This window comes from Thunnus albacares, chromosome 5 (assembly GCF_914725855.1).
Source record: "Thunnus albacares chromosome 5, fThuAlb1.1, whole genome shotgun sequence".
NCBI lineage: Eukaryota > Metazoa > Chordata > Actinopteri > Scombriformes > Scombridae > Thunnus > Thunnus albacares.
In genome coordinates this window covers 16,093,814-16,110,201 of record NC_058110.1, presented here as the reverse complement: position 1 = coordinate 16,110,201, position 16,388 = coordinate 16,093,814, and the positions used below count along the sequence as shown (strand labels likewise).

General features: G+C 40.5%; 1 protein-coding gene across 1 annotated transcript; it reads left to right on the top strand.

Annotated features, from left to right (window-relative positions):
* The first annotated feature begins 615 nt into the window (after nt 1-615).
* gpr157 (G protein-coupled receptor 157) lies at nt 616-15,980 on the top strand. The gene is made up of 5 exons (XM_044352896.1): nt 616-808; nt 4,590-8,052; nt 12,901-13,114; nt 14,146-14,340; nt 14,835-15,980. Exons 2-5 carry the CDS (start codon nt 7,676-7,678, stop codon nt 15,042-15,044), a joined length of 996 nt encoding a protein of 331 aa, XP_044208831.1. The 5' UTR covers nt 616-808; nt 4,590-7,675; the 3' UTR covers nt 15,045-15,980.
* Nucleotides 15,981-16,388: the final 408 nt, after the last annotated feature.

Below are 16,388 nucleotides of genomic sequence, written 5' to 3'. Positions count from 1 at the left end.
TAAATAGCGTGCAAGGCACATTTGTATATGAGCATCTCTCTGATCTGAAAAAAAAGATTCTTTCTTTGCTGTATGAATAAATAGCTTTTAAATTCATATTCGACATTAAACATCACTGCTCCAGGAAAATGTTAATATTTCAGTGTTTCATATCTTTGCACATGCATTCCCTCAGGTTTCCTCAGTCTTATAATTCATACTAAAGCTACTGTGGGTCGCCGCCTGCAGGCAAACTGGACTCCAGTTTTATGATCTGACATGTCAGTCCAATTCAAAAAAATCTTCTCTTTAACACTGCTTCAGTCAGTTTGCCGTCATCCATCACATCATCTCTGCTTTAGTGAGGAAATCGATGTAGCCTTTTCATACAGATAAATCGATCTTAATGTACCTTTAAACAATAACTCACTCATGTGTAAAAGTGCTACAACTGAAGGCTGTGTATGCTAACCGATTGAAGCAGCAGGCTGAGTCATGCTGGGTCCTTTCTGGGTTTCCCCCCCTCTCTGATCCTCTGCTCCTCCCCCTCTGGTCTAGGAGCAGGCTCATACACCCGTCCGGCTGTTGGTGGTGTGTTGGAACATGCCTTGACTTGTTGTGCTGCCTGACTGAAGCAGAGAGAGACAGCCAGTGAAAGCGAGAGGGAGAGAGAGAGAGAGAGAGAGAGAGAGAGAAGAGGCTTGTGGTCAACAGTTTGCCAGTGTGAAGTGACCCACACAATGGACAAGATCCTGTTGATGTCAACACCAGTGTGCACTCGCTGGAGACGAGCATGGATGGAGGAGCTCCACTACTGCCACATTGCCTGGTGAGTGTCAAAACTGTGTGTGTGTGTGTGTGTGAATAAAAGCCTCTGACATATAATATTATAGCTGAGCCCTCCTGTGAATGACGGTTCATTTTTATTGCAAAGAGGAACTCAGCACACATCTACTTTGAATAAAACTTCAGAGTAATTAGTGTGTGGGGGGGAATTGAAACACGTCACATCGAGGCCCTCATATCTGCTTAACCGGGCCTGTAAGTTGATTGATGTAGAAATGAGAGAAGCTCTGAGTGTTGTGAAAGCATCCGAGCCGAGTCCTGATGCTAAGATGACGCCATGGTAACTATACAAAAGGTTACTGAATGCAGATAACTGTGATACACCCAGACGCACGACCACACAGCGGCACAGTAACCTCCACACACACAGAGAGAGCACCGCCACCCTTTCACAAGTCCACAAGGACTCGACTGGTCATCGTCTAACCAGATTTTGGGTCCAGCTGTTTGTTTGTTGTTGTTTTCTCCTCCGTTCAGAATGACAGCCGGTTTCCATCAGGAGACCCAGCAGGCCACCTCTCATTCCTGAAAAGCCAAGAACAATGAGATAAAGAGTTCAGAGTTCCTCGTTTTTCTCGTTAGCTGCTCACAAAATGACAATCACGTTCTGATTCGAATAGGCTTCTTATTTCAGAGGAGAAGCAGGATCAGTGTGTGAGTCAGGAAGCGTCACAAGAGTAAATATACCGCACACAGAAAAGCAGGAAAAGACACCCAGACTGTCCATGTTGTCAAGATATAATCGGAATATGTTACTGATTAGCTCCACAGTAAAAAAAAAAAACTTGTGGTCACATGGGTCTGTCAAAACTCAAATACACTAATCACTCAAGTGACTCAAATGATAATCATTTAGTGTCGTGTGTACTATGATCTGTGTATTTTACCTGTGTGTGTGTGGTCCGGCACACAGATAGTAACTGGGGCAACTCTTGTTTTCTGGTAACCAGGGGTGGTGCGCGCTGTGAGAAAGACTCAAAACCATTGAATTATTAACACACTGCAGTTTGACATACAAGGCTGATAGGAGAGAATACTGATGAAACCAATTCACACCCATTAAAAAAAGATTTCAGCTCATAGAAAAGTTCAAAAACTAATAAGAAAGGTCGAGACTAAATTTTACGATCAGGCTTTTATCACCTCTGATCATTTTTATATCGACTTGCTTCAAATGGTGGGTTTGAATTGTTAATTTGAACATTATATCTTCAATATAAGCTGAATCAATCTACCTGCTTGTGCCACAAAAACCCTCACGAGAGGCTAAGCTCGCCAGGCATGCCGTCAGTACGCGTGTCATGTGTAGCATTGTTCAGAAACATGGCTCTACAGTAAAATACTAATGTCATTGTTAGCCATAAGGTGATTAGGTTTGTGGAATGGGACCAGAGCAGGGAAGCATGACTGTTAAAGCGTGGTTAGCTGACACCGGAGCAACCGAGAAATGCACAGCACAGAGAAGCGAGCAGAGAGCAGAGATGTGAAGTGAAGTGCGCAGGGTTGGAGGTGATTCGTTAGCTGAGTGTGTGAGTTTTTAGAAGCCGAGGCCTTGACAGCAAAGGGATCCTGCAGATCCAGAAAGCGTAGGTGGGCCCGAGGTTGGATTGTGTATGTGTGCGTGTGTTTGGGGAGATGTGATGGGAAATCTTACAGTGCTGCTAAGGAGAATTGTTGCCTGTAGGTTGAACATGTCATGAACTGCAGACTTATTAAGGGCGCATGGTTACTCAGAGACAAACATTGTGTGCACATTTGACACTGTACACTTATGATACTCCAATACATGAAAAAATACTGATTTTTCTATTTTTTTCAATTAAGATTTGGACACTTAATACCTGATTTGACAAGGCATAAAGTTCGGTTCAATGTTTAATACTGATACCAATAAGATACTTAAGATGATCGGTACAAATACTAAAATCATACCTTTTTCATCTATAATCTGGAAATATAAGCAAAACTTACTTAAATAAACATCTGAATAACTTATTATGAATAAAATATTTGGTACCACTTTTGACAAAGTAAACAAGGTTTATCACCGTCTATTATTCATTCAGAATCTTTAAAACGTAACTCCAAAAAATCAAATATAGCTCTGATAATGTTGCGTGACAAAATGTTCCTGAGCTTTTTGATGATGTAGCTTCATCTGGACATCTCTCTAGCTCTCATTCATCTTTGTTCCATCCTGCTCCTGCGTCAGCACCCTTTATATGACCTATAGGACGTATAAATAATAGAAGGCGAGCTACTTTTACATTAATATTTATAAGTTAAGCCTATATCCATGTCATATCAGTATAGCTGGTCAAAAATATTCTAAATTAAGAAGTGTTTAACATGAACCTGAAAATCATTTAACTTCGAGTCAATCTAAATATTCTTGTCAGTCACCTACTACGATAATCACAGTAATATTTGAAGAACAGTTTCCCACAACCTTTGTTTGTTTGTCCAACAGCAGAGAAACAGGAAGACAAAAAATCTGTCAGGGAAGCTAAAACCCAGCCTGAGGCCTGACACATATTTGCGGACAGGTTTATGAGTCGAGGCTCGTTACTGCTCCTGCTGCCGCTGCTGTTTGCAGTGTGAAGCAGCGAGGCAGCCAGTCATTCATTTAGCGAGCAGGGTGTTGTTTTCACTGGCATTCCTCAATCCTGTATTAGGGATTACATCAAGCCATGGGCAGGAAGGAATTCCTGTCATCATGTGCTCGGTGAAGGCAGCGTCTGGCTCGCCACAATGAGACACGGATGCAGCCGTTTTGGCAACTGACAGTAGGTCACAAAGTGTCTCTATGTTTGTCTGCGGACATCACTTGTATCTGTGTGTAAGATGAGGACGGGTCAGACAAATAAATAGGAAGTGTTAGTATCAGCGGGCATGTTGTGACAAAAGTTGCATCAGAGCATCACAAACATCTTTCTTAGAAGAATCTAAATTCTTTCTTTGACATCAGATAAGGTCAAAATGCCCTAACCACCAATCAGCAAGGAATTTCCAGTTATACAACCAGAAATGCGTCATAAAATACACCAAAAGCAGACATGAAGAGCTACAAATAGCCTTGCGGATTTCAACAGAGGACATTCATCCAACTGTATATTTTCCATCCCACCGAGACCTCTCTTTCTCCTTCATAATTCCCTCCGTCTTCGCTCATTTGCTCGCGAGTGCAGATCGCTCACTAGTATCCATGTTGTCCTGTCAGCAAGGCAGAGTCCACGGGGAGAGGACAGTATGGAATGGTCAGCTGGCCCAAAATAGCACTGCAGCGAGCAAACGCGACTGATAGCAAGGGGATTTTACTTGATCTCCCCTAGGTAAACACACGCACACACAGGCATTTGCATTATATGGCACTCATGTGAACAGATAGACACACACACACATAGAAGTAGATGAGAGGTAAATCAAACTGAGCTTTTTGTTGCAAAATCATGAGTCATGGCAAGTCTATTCTTAGTTCGGGGGTGTTTGTGTTTGCCCAAGTTGTGTGCACTTAAAGTGATGCTGCACAAAAGGCTAGGAGAGTATCAAGAATGTGTTCGGGAGCAAGCTTTGGGTCACTTTTGGACTCATCAATAGATCGCAGTTATATAAAAGCGAGGTGGGCAGAGGAGGATGTGTCTTTTATTATTAATTCAAGATTTCTAAAAAGAAAGTGAATCCATCCAGATATTCATTTTTAATTCTAAGAGGAAATTTAGGCCAAATACAGTTTATTCAACCATTATTTCCTGCTTCTCTTATAGAGCTTCCGGCTGCTGGCGCAGGACCACACCAACCCCCCCCCCCCCCCCCGAGGGGCTTTTAGTGTGAGGCCGTCTGCTTCCAAGCAACCACCACCGCAAACCTGGCTGTGAGAAGTGAGAGCATCCGTAGTGCCAGACTCACAGGTGGAGGTGCCCGGCAAAGACCCGGTCGGGATCCTGTCAGGGACGGGCGGATACATACGGCTGCTGTGGGTGTTTCTCTGGCAGTGTCTTAGCTGGTTGTTGTGAGGAGTGAGAACGAAGCAATCAGCAAGTATACTGCCGCAGAAATTCTTCGCAATAAGAGGCCCCACGGGATCACAGCCGTCACAGGGAGAAAAACGAGATGAGGAGGAGAAAACGCTTATCAGCATTGTAGCAAACATGGATCCTGCTGCTTCTGTAAGTTTTTTTTTTTTTTTAACACGTGTGCTGACACAATAGAAATTAATGTCAGGTTAACAAGAGCTGAGGACTTGATACACAATTAATTGGAGATAGATCAACTGAGAGCATTGCCTGTGTGTTGACAGCCTCTATAATGTTGTAGTTGGATCAAAGCATCAAACTTAAGCAGTGTGTTTTGTACTTTTATGATCCTCTGCTGCCATCTTGTGACTGAAAACAACCTCCCAGGATGCTTTTTGTTCATCAAACATTGCAGCAATTTGCAACTTACATTGTAATTTTTTTTTTCATTAAGACAGCCGAGAATCCTTTTCCATTTCATTAACAGTGAATATGGTAATTTTTTGCAGTTTAATAATTTCTTCATGTCATAAATTATAATTATAAATAAAAAAAAAAAGAAGTAACTAAAAGTTAATGGAAGACTGATTCATTCATTTGCCTTCTTTGTTTTCACATTACTTGTGTTGTATGAACCACTTTGCAGTGTGTAAAAGCAGTTTGAGACCATTGAAAAAGTGACGATGCCGTGCGAACGCAGCAGACCTAATGAGTGCAGATGAGCCACAATATCCTGGATGGCAGCTGCACACTAATTTAGGTTTTCACAGACACAAACAAACACGATGCAGCTGCATGTATGGTGAGCTCCTGATTTAAGAGCTTAAAAAAAAAAAACGGCTTTTGTTTGACAGAATAACAGAATCTTTAGCTGATTTATTGTGATGACTGAGTGGAAAATATTGTGTGTCGTAAAACTGATCGCTGGTCATCTGTGATTGCGATGCAGATGTGTTTTTACTGCGGACTGCAGGAAAAAGCAACGTGCCACTGCATTGCTGCAAACACAAAAAAGAGGTTGCAGATTTTCTTGGCTGCAGCAATGCAGGAGCAGTAAAATCCTGCTCTCACACAAGGTCACTGCTTTATGGCTTCATATCTTCCTGCTCTTAAAACTCTCTGGTGAACCGCAATTACAAGACCAGCAAAGAATTAATGGGATTTTATTTCTTACTCCAAATTGTCACAAACGTTTACGTTATTAATGGCAGCCTGTGAGCCCAATAAGGGAATATACTTTGTGGTAAAAGCTGGCCATCAGAAGCCAATTTTAATTAAATTTATATTTTCATTTGCTGCAGAATACCGAGACGCTGCCGGCTCACTGAAGGTGTCTCAGGTTTTCCAACATGGGAAAGCTTCAATGCATGTTCGATGTGTAAAATTTAAACGTGTGTGAACTGTGTTTTAAAAATTAAACATATATACTCTTGATCTGCAGTGTTTCCCCCGACTATTTAAATCAGATGTCTCACCAGTATGTTCACTGGGTAGCAATACAACGCACGGCTGGAGAATATTTACACAGTGTTTGCTTGAAGACTTTGATATAGCGTTGGAACAATTTATCAATCAACAAAACAATTAATCTACAAAGATTTTGATCATTATCATCTGATAAATCATTTGATGTGAGTATCAAAATCACATCTCAAATGTGACAATTTGCTGATTTTTAAAAATGCTTTTGAGGTTTTAGGAGTATCTGACAAAGAAATTTAAAGACTTTACCTCGGGAGCAGTTGTGATGGACATTTTCACTATTTTTACACAATGATAATATTTTGGGGATGCCCTGTTCACTGACATTAGTAAACATTTTCTTTCTCCTCCTTCTAAATTCTGCAGCTAGGATTTTAACTGGAACATCACATCGTTTCACTGGTCCTTGCATCCCTGCACTGTGTTCCACTTGTCTTTATGAATTATTTCTAAAGCTTTATTGATAATTTCAAGCTCTAATGGGCTCTAATGGGGCAAATGTGCATTGCTGCTATCATTCAGCTGATTTTACCTCATCTGGCGAGGTTTTTATGTACCCCTTTATTCTCCTATTATTCATTTATTATTATTATTATTACCTTCTTATTATTTTTGGCCTGTTATTACATTGTGTTTTGTAAAGCACTTGGTAAATTTGTTTTTAAAAAGTGCTACATACAGTTCAAACGTTTGGATACACCTTCCCATTCACTTGAATGAGAAAGTGTGTTTGACTGGTACTGTTAAGCTTATTATTATGATCACTATAATGATGATAATTTTTTTTTTAAAGAAAGCATCTTAAACACAATATTGATATTGAGCTAATATTGATATATTACCAAACTTTTAACAAGGAGTGGGAAAGCTATTATAATGGTTTACATTTTTTACGTGAGAATCAAATTAAATTGAAATCAGATGTAATATTTTCTCACAGGAAAACAGTAATAAAAGATTGTTTGTTCTTGTGTGACAATCTCTGGGGACATAGCGAGGGTCACAGCACCAGTTAAGACCATTAGAGCCAAAAATAGAGTCTGCCCGTAGCAGCAGCTGACTCTGACTGCAGCTTTAGGTTCCGGTTGGTGCAACGACAGAGAGAAGTGAGGAGGCGGGGAGGGAGGGGTTAAACACTGGAGGAAAAGTTTTCAGAGGCTTCATAGGACGCAGTTTGTTAGGTCAAACTTCTCCAGACGACTCTGCGCTAAATGTCGCTCGACTAGAGAAGAAAATAACGCGGAGAGACTTCAATTATGTCTAAAATTTGGCGGACAAGCCCGCTCGAAGTGTTTGAAACATAGTCGTATCTCTGGAGTGATACTGTAGTGTCTCGTGTGCAGTCACAGTGAACGATGGCGATTGGAAATGAGACAGTTGTGTACCTGTCGGAGCAGGTGATCGTTTTGTGCTCGTGCGCGCTGTCGTTCGTGGGCTCCTCGCTCATCATCCTCACCTACATTTGTTGGTCAGATCTGAGGACAACTCCGCGGAAACTGCTGGTGTTCCTCTCGATGTCTGACTGGCTCTCCGCCGTCTCCTACGCTTTCGGAGTCTGGAGAGTTTTTCACACAAATTCAGTGGACTGCGTCGTTCAAGGAGCGATATCCACTTTCGCCAACACCAGCTCTTTCTTCTGGACTGTGGCCATCGCTGTTTACCTGTACGTCTTCATAGTGAGGTCCAGCCAGAGAGTCGCTGACAGCTTAGTGTTGTTTTTCCACCTCGTCAGGTGAGTTGTACTCTGTGGTTGCACTTCTGTTTTTGGATGCTGACTGTAATGTTAAAGGTACAGTGTGTAGGATTGTGATAGGACCGCATCTAGCGGTGAGGTTGCAGATTGCAACAACTGAATACTTCCCACCCTACGGTGGCCGCGAAACTCGCGAAAAACGCGAAAGTCCTTCTCTGGAGTTTTTGGTTTGTCTGTAGAAACATGGCGACCTCCATGGAAGAGGACCGGCTCCCTGTGTAGATGTAAAGTGCTCATTCTAAGATAATCAAACACAATCATTCTTATTTTCAGGTGATTATACACTAATTAAAACATAATTATATATATTATATATATATTATATTCCATTTCTGCCAATATTTGGATCCCCCTAACTCTAACACACTGGTCCTTTAAAAGTTCAATGTGTAAATATTGGCCACCTGATGTGCTGATATGCTACGTTGCCACTACGTTGCTACATTGCCATATGGCCAGTTTACACATAGCTGGTTCAACCCAGTGCAGTTCATCAGATCAGCTGACATGACCAGCTGATGTCTCCCCCGGCCAGCATCTGCAGCAACCGGCTGCTCTGACGGCATCAGTGAAACTTTCCAAATAGACATTATTTTGATAAACTGCCCACATATTGGGAATCTACATGTTTACTTTCTCGCCTGAGAAAATATTAAACCTCAATAAAGTGACATATTAATAGTCCTACAGAAAAAAATTCAGCAGCATTCAGCCCGGCTCCACCATTACTGGGGGGGGGGGGGGGTGCTACTTCTTCCTCTGATATTGGACTGAGGGCAGACTGGATGCTACAGTGACTCACTATCGCCCCTCAGGTACAAAGTGGTATAATGAGACAGGGTGGACCAGAGCTAGCTGGTTTAGCATGATAATTTCAGTACATATCTCTGCAATACAATACAAATACGTCTTTGACATAACGTCAAAACTGTTAATTCTTCACATTCTTTTAATAATTTTAGTTAATTTTGGAATGTTTTAAACTAAAATCCAATTCTTACATGTTGAACCTTTAAACCTATTGGTGTGAATTCTGCACCAGCAGTTAAACAAATCAAGTTTATGTAGATTAGCTTTTAAGTACCGCCAAAAGTATCTTGGGATCAGAGGTGGAAAGTAACTACGTACATTTACTCAAGTACTGTACTTAAGTACAATTTTGAGATACTTATACTTTACTTGAGTATTTCCATTTTATGCTACTTTATACTTACACTCCACTACATTTCAGAGGGAAATATTGTACTTTCTACTCCACTACATTCAGGGTGGGAACTTAACTCTTTGAAATGTGAACATCTACCAGCCACTGACAGTTAATGTTAAAATTCACCAGCTACTCAATAGTAAATCATTATTTTATGTATGAAATCTAGCAGCTACTGTAATATTTTATCAACATGTGGCTGGTGCTAATTTCCCGCCCTGACTATGTTTATTTGACAGCTTTAGTTACTTTTCAGATGCAGATTTGACACAATGGACAATATAACAAGCTTTTAAAATACAGCACATTGTTAGAGGTTCAATGTGTAAGAATTGGTCACATGATCCAAACAAATAGGGGGCAGCATATCTACCCCCCCCCCCCCCGACATGTATCACCCCACCATCATTATCACTCACCGAATATAGCAGAAAGCTTACTGTTTACAGTGAATTAGGACTATGGTGTTATCAAAATGCTACAGACATTAGAGCCAGTGGTATACAAAAGAGCAAAAGAGCTTCACAGATCAGAAAGCAATTGCACCACAGAGATAAATTACAACATAACTAAGTAACAACTAAATAGTTACACACATGCCCCGAGGGTAGGTTTAAGTCATGAAATGACTGAATGATTTCTGCCACACAGCATAATTTTTTCATTTATTGCTGCCATTTTGCAACACAGTAATCCAGTAGAGACCTAATTTATAGATATGATATTTCAATGTCAATCCAGCTTACTACCATGTACTATGATGCCAAATGGCTCATGCCAGCTTTCACATAGCTGGTTCAACCCAGTGCAGTTCATCAGATCAGCTGACATGACCAGCTGATGTCTCCCCAGCAGCATCTGCAGCAGCCGGCTGCTCCGACAACGTTGGTGCAACTTTCCAAATAGGTGTTATTTGGATAAACTGCCCACATATTGGGAATCTACATGCTCACTTTCTCACCTGAGAGAATATTAAAACTCAACAAAGTGACGTATTAATAGTTCTACAGAAAAAAATTCAGCAGCATTCAGCCCGGCTCCACCATTACTGCCGGGGCTACTTCTTCTTCCTCTGATGTTGGACTGAGGGCAGACTGGATGCTACAGTGACTCACTATCGCCCCTCAGGTACAAAGTGGTATTATGAGACAGGGTGGGCCAGACGGGGCCGGAGCTAGCTGGTTAGCATGCTAACTTCAGTAGATATCTCTGCAATACAATACATATACGTTTTTGACCTAACTTCAAAACTGTTATTTCTTCACATTCTGTTGATAATTTAAGTTAATTTTTGAATGTTTTAAACTAAAATTCTGGCCAATTCTTACACGTTGAACCTTTAAAGATGAAACCAGTGGTTTCCAACCTTTTTGGCTTTTGCCGTCTTACAAAAAGCAGTGTGTAGTCAGGGTCACATTTCAGATGTCCATGACTTATTAACAGCTTCACCGAATAGTGATTTTTCCATCTAAACTTCTAACATGGTTTCATCTCAATAAATGTTCAAATGATCCAATATTTCACAAACTGAAAACACCTTTGTGTATCAGAACTTTGTTTGCCTGGCACAGGACTGCCTGCTCTGCTGCCAACTGTTGAAGAAAAAACTGAATTTAAATTGTGTTGTTATCATCTGCCACCTGCCTCAAACTGTAAAACAGGTTATTTTCCGCTTATGTTATGTTGGTCTAGTTTGCTTCATAGAAAAACACAAAGACTAATCTTAAGTCTTAAGTTAGCCTCACTAGCTACTCCAGGGCAGGCTATCAACAGCGCTAACAGCTGTGTTTCCATGGCAACAAGTCATCAGGGATTTTTCCAGATAAGCCAGTTATTGGTCTATCCAACTGATATTCAGGGAAATCCTGGCATTTATTTATTTACAGAAAAGAAACTCCTGAGCCTCAGTATGTTTTTATAAAGCAACTGATGCCTCAGATTTCTTTTTAATTTTTTTTTATTTCATTTTATTTATTTTATTTTATTTGCACACATAAGACTGCATAAAATCCAGGTCAAGAAGCCACAAGCTTATACAACAGACCTCTCCTCAATTTAAGGAGAAAAACAAACAATAATAAAAAAGGAAGAAAAAAAAACCTCCATTATGGCAGGTGACCTTATAACCTCTGGTCCCAGACCAGCTTCTGGACTACAACTCTCAGAGGGTCAACTGATGTTCATTGGTCCACAGAGTTTAGTTTGAGACACTATATTCATCCTAATGAGTCATATTTGATTGTATAGCTGTGAATCACATCATATTACCACATCAATCACTCAGCACTGGGCTGCTGTCAGTGTCCTCTGAGCTGTTCCAGTCTGGAGGGGAACCTCCATCTACAGGATTTGTGTCTAGAAAACATAATCATCACTCGTCTGTTCTTCTGATGTTCATCTTGGGGGGACTGGAGATGAGCACACATTACCCAACTCATGCAGAGAGAACATGTAACATTTATTTTTGGCATCACATATTCAAACATGTTTGTTCCGCAGCAGGTGGATTCTTGAAAGCATCTCTGTAAGATGCCGACTGTGACACTGTTGGCTTCAGAGAAGGTTTTTAACATCAAAATGGGGTAGATCAATTCCCCTCAGTTATCACAAATGTTTTTCAATGTGCAGACATTTAAACTGTAACAATATCAACTCAATTTTAGTTTAGATTATCCAAAAATCATCCAAAAAGTTTTAGATTTGATCATTGAAATTATGCCTAATGTAGAGCAGAATTTTGATACTAGTCTCGAAACAATTACGTAATATATTATTTTTTTAGTATTTATCATTCAATACTGATGAGCTGAACAATTATATCACATATGTCTTTGAGCTACAATTTTGTTAAGGTAGCCCAACTACAAAAAGCTGTTAAAAATCACAACTACAAAACCATTTTGGAGTTCATTAAATGCGGTAACATTATAGTTTAATGAGTATCTGAGCATCTTGTTTTATTAACTCTAGACTTTACCTTGAAAGCTCTGAATCGACACACGTTTCACCCTTTGTGTCAGTTTTCCTTCATTACATTAATGAGCTGTGCGTGTTGATTGTGAAGATGTAAAGAGGGAGTCAGTTCCCTCTGGTGTAGCACTGTATAATTGAGCTATTTTTGGACACAAGAACATTCTCACCCCTGGGTGCGCCTCACTGCAGTGTCTGCGGTTGTCCTTCTAATTTCACTTCTCTGAATTCTTAAATAGCTCCATTGAGTTGAAGATGGCACAACAGAGCCATTCATCGAAGCTTGTATACATAACATACACACAACTAGGCCTTAAGCTTAGTGTTATTTATAATGACCAGCCATGAATTGAGAGGTGATGCTTCAGGGGGGAAACATGGTGAACGTTGTTGCTCAAAGTGCTGAAACCGTTTTGTGGTTTTATGATTTGCAGAGCTAAAGCAACACAAGTGTGACTCTGCAGTGTGTACTACGTAACCCTCACAAGCCCTAAGCACAAGATAATCACGAATCACATGGTGTCACATGTCTTTGCAATAGTTGTGAGTGTTGAACCCACCAAACATACACAGTTGGTGGAGATATTTTAAAGATAAGATGTTGACCTTTTGAGGAAGTTATGTTAATTCCTCTAAACCCTCTGTTCTAGCTGGGGTGTTCCTCTGGCTATCACTATTGCAGCCGTGTGCCTCAACAAGATTGGCTACGATGCATCAGAGGTGTCGGTGGGCTGGTGCTGGGTCAGCATCAATGCTAAAGACCGTGTCCTGTGGATGCTCCTGACAGGAAAGATCTGGGAGTTCCTGGCTTACCTCACCCTCCCCATCCTCTACATCCTGATTAAGAGGCACATCCACACAGCGGTGAGGACCGAACCAGGTTTTTTAGCAGCCACATGCTGCCTCCTCTGACACCACTGGCAAAGGCATCAATAGGGGAAACATGTATAATAAAGATTTCCTCTCCCCAAAAACATTATTCACAACATTATTTAACACATAGATAATACATTAATATATTAAACACAGTTTGAACTAGAAAACACTCAGACAACTCTCCACATTTGTTGTTCTAAGAGACAGAAATATAAAATGTTAAGAATTTTTAAATCCCCATCTGGGTTTGGATCTCCATCAAAATACACAAACTGATAGATAATATTGGGATACGCACGTGTGTATGCATATGTTCATTCAAGTAGTTATTGCCCTTCACAAAAAAAAAAAATCTCATATTAAAAAATCCTCTAAAAAAAAAAAGTCCTGAATCTCCATCAAAAAGTTGTTTGTTGGCCCACAGCCTCTAAATCTGATCAAATTCATATAGAAGTTTCTGAACATTTTTAAGGCATCCAGCTAACAAATAGAGCATTAAAACAAAAGGGACCCTAAAAACAACCTTTTTGGCAGGGGCAATTATTTATTTTTATGGCATTTGTCATCCTCCAGTATCATGTCTGGTTTAGGAATGCAACTAACGATTATTTGCATTACTGATTCATCTGCAGATTATTTTCTCAATTGATAAATTGTTTTGTCTATAAAATGACAGAAAAGTGCCTGTTATAATGTGTTAGAGCTCAAGATGATGTATTCAAACGTCTTGTTTTGTTTGATCAATAGTCTAAAATCCAAAGATATTCAGTCTACTATCATGAATGACTCATAATGACTCTAATCCTCACGTTTGAGAAGCTGCAGCCAGTAAATATTTGGCATTTTTCCTTAAAAAAAAGACAAAAACAATTATTTGATTATCATGAATTGACTAAGCATTGCAGCTCTAGTCCGGTCTGCTATCATAGCTGACACACCTCATTCTCTTTATTCAGAGATTTTGCTTTAGTGCTTCATGTTTTGATGAATAAAATATTTATGTCCTCTGCCTGACGCAGCATGCTGCCCTGTCGGAGTACCGTCCCATCTTGGCCAACAGGCCTCCAACACACTCCTTCTCCTCCATGGCTGATATAAAGATGACACTCATCCCTGTTATCTTCATCACTCTGCGCATTTGGAGCACAGTGCGCTTCATATTGCTGCTAGTCAACTCTCCAGCCAGACTGAACCCGGTGCTGATGACTCTACATGTGAGTGTAGATTAAGTTTATTTTATTTAGGATGTCCATCCACTGTAATCCACAATTTACCTCTTTTTATAAACACAGCCTTTATCCTTTAGATTTTGCATGTGTGTGCATGTGTGACAGCACATAGGTTTGGTTGTATATGTGTGCTATCATTAGTTCATGTCAAACTTGTGATGCATGCTGTTAAGTATGTGAAACAACACTCATTCATCATGGAAAGTTCCTGTATTAAACTGTATTTTGGAGAGTATTCTCCATTTTTACTGAGAGTGTGTTTATTTTTCTATTTGATGATAGAATAATGCAACAATTCATAAAAAAGTAAAATTTTAAATAAAAATATTAAGTGTCAGCTGGTTCCTATCACTACTTCCTACATTCTGAACACACTAAGAGGCATTTTAATCCAGCATAATAATCTGTTTCATTATCTGTTACTTATTACTGTATCCGTCGCTACTTTTCCCTTAAAGGCTTTTGTTTTGGTCCAACAGGGAATTGGCAACACGTCGCAGGGAGCTGCCAACTGCATCATGTTTGTATTGTTTACTCAGCCAATCCGCACACGCCTCTGCACCACGCTCTGCTGCTGCTCCAAGTGTCGAGAAGAGGCGCAGCGCTCACCTGACGCCCCTCATGGGCTGCTGCCGGGACACGACGCCTCCACCCTGAGAGAGGAAATCAGCACCCGGACTGATAGATGACGATGCTCGATTCTGTGGATAAGAAAACAGAGGTTGACAGGAGGGGAGTGGTGGTTGGCCTCCGCTTCACATTGAACCTCATCACAGCAAGTGCCTGCGGAGAGGGTCGGAGATTCTGCAGGTGGGGGCACATCTGTGTCACACGCCTGCACTCTGGGTGATAAGGATGATGCTGCCTGATCACACACCAGCATTAAGTGAAGCATTTTGTGGATTCCCTGATATGCTATATATCAAACTTCAAATGCCAAATGACTTTATACTTTAAATATGTCCTCTGGTACACTCCGCTAATTGCAGATAAGCAGCTTTATTTATCATGTACTGTGTGCACTTATTCACATTCTGAGTTCATCGCTTTGAAATGAGTATTCAGTATTCATATTGTTCCACTATGCAAGTATTGTGTTTATGGGGAAAAATACCTCCATGTACATATTAGTTCTTTATGCGTTCTAGAAAGTTAAAAACCCACTTTGGGTAATAAATGTACTGTAAATCTGTTTGAGCTTTTTTTAGTCATTGTTCCGTTCAGACTCACGATCTGAAGGATTGAAAGGTGGTAAAATGTCTGCTCTTTGTCTCACATAAAACAGTTGTGGTCACTGTGAGTTGTGATGTTACAGTGAAACTTGTCAAGCTTCAAACTTCTCCTTCACAATGATCTTTAACACTGTACTTGCACTCTGCAGCCCATCTGCGTGCTCATTGTTCTGCTAAAATACCGCTGCATACACCGCTGCTGACAGAGACACAGCACCCCGAGGAGGGTTGTAGCACAACAGTGAATTTAAACATGTTTGTTGTTTGAAATATACTGAACATACTATATCCAGTATGAGTTTGGATGTATTCAAAACCTTTTGTGTGAAAGAAACTTGTTTACATGGGACCATCTATTTTAAATATGGTAAATAAAATGACAGTCTTGACACAGTTTTCTGTCAGTGCTCGATTCACTTGAATACTTACACCACCATATAATCCTCATATCAGGTGTTCATTCTCCTTGATATCTTTGTCTTGTATTTCTCAAAGCCTTCTAGTTCTTGCCTAACCTCACAGTTGCAACATTTTTCAGTTAGTATTGTTAGTCACTCTAATTTACTCGACATCATCTCTGTCATCGTGGTCAGGATGCATGAAGCATCATCACATGTCATCCTTCCTCCTTGAAACCCGAGCCTCACTTCTCCTTTGACCCCTGCTGTTTTTGGCTCCCGTTTGCCCGACTTAGCTACCGGCTGAATGCATACCAACAAAGGGTATGAACCCACTGAACCCCGTGAGGCTCCTGGGACAAGCTGCCTTACATTGCCACTACTTAGGTCATTTAGTTGTTTA

Bases quoted from the DNA above. Each gene is read 5' to 3' on its own strand.
- gpr157 (XM_044352896.1), top strand. From the start codon at position 7,676: ATGGCGATTGGAAATGAGACAGTTGTGTACCTGTCGGAGCAGGTGATC. The intron at 8,053-12,900 runs GTGAGTTGTACT...CCTCTGTTCTAG, and splicing joins TTGTTTTTCCACCTCGTCAG to CTGGGGTGTTCCTCTGGCTA. The intron at 13,115-14,145 runs GTGAGGACCGAA...TGCCTGACGCAG, and splicing joins AGAGGCACATCCACACAGCG to CATGCTGCCCTGTCGGAGTA.